Consider the following 378-nt stretch of genomic DNA (forward strand, 5'->3'; position numbering starts at 1 on the left):
CCGCCCTCCCAGGCACCTGAAGCTCAGAGAGGCCCCAGCCACAGCTGGACCACCACCCTCCGCCCTGGCCTCCAGCTCCACAGTCACCACAGCAGACGGGCCACCAAGTCTCTCAGGAGCCCCGGCCCAGGACCCCCTCAGGGTCCCCGCAAGTGGTGAGCACCCCAGGCAGTCAGCCAGGCGCCCTCTCCGAGGGTCCCGGAGGTGACTGGGTGAGGGTCTGTGGGCAGGAGGAGACCGGGCTGCCAGTGCCCCAGCTCTCCTGCATCTTCACAGCAATCACCACCGAGATGAGCTCCTTCTCCAGCTCCTTGAAGACCACCAGCTTCTTCAAGGTCAGGCTGCACAACCTGCAAGGGCACAGGCAGGCTCAGCAGT

General features: G+C 66.1%; 1 protein-coding gene across 1 annotated transcript in view; it reads right to left on the reverse strand.

The window, feature by feature from the left end:
- Positions 1 to 378, reverse strand: part of LOC102249662 (phosphofurin acidic cluster sorting protein 2) — a 76,640-nt gene that overhangs the window by 45,452 nt on the left and 30,810 nt on the right. Inside the window, 1 exon segment of the mRNA XM_014540578.1 lies at positions 263 to 369. Coding sequence (XP_014396064.1) covers positions 263 to 369 — 107 coding nt within the window.

Source organism: Myotis brandtii, unplaced genomic scaffold (assembly GCF_000412655.1).
Source record: "Myotis brandtii unplaced genomic scaffold, ASM41265v1 scaffold1057, whole genome shotgun sequence".
Classification (NCBI taxonomy): domain Eukaryota; kingdom Metazoa; phylum Chordata; class Mammalia; order Chiroptera; family Vespertilionidae; genus Myotis; species Myotis brandtii.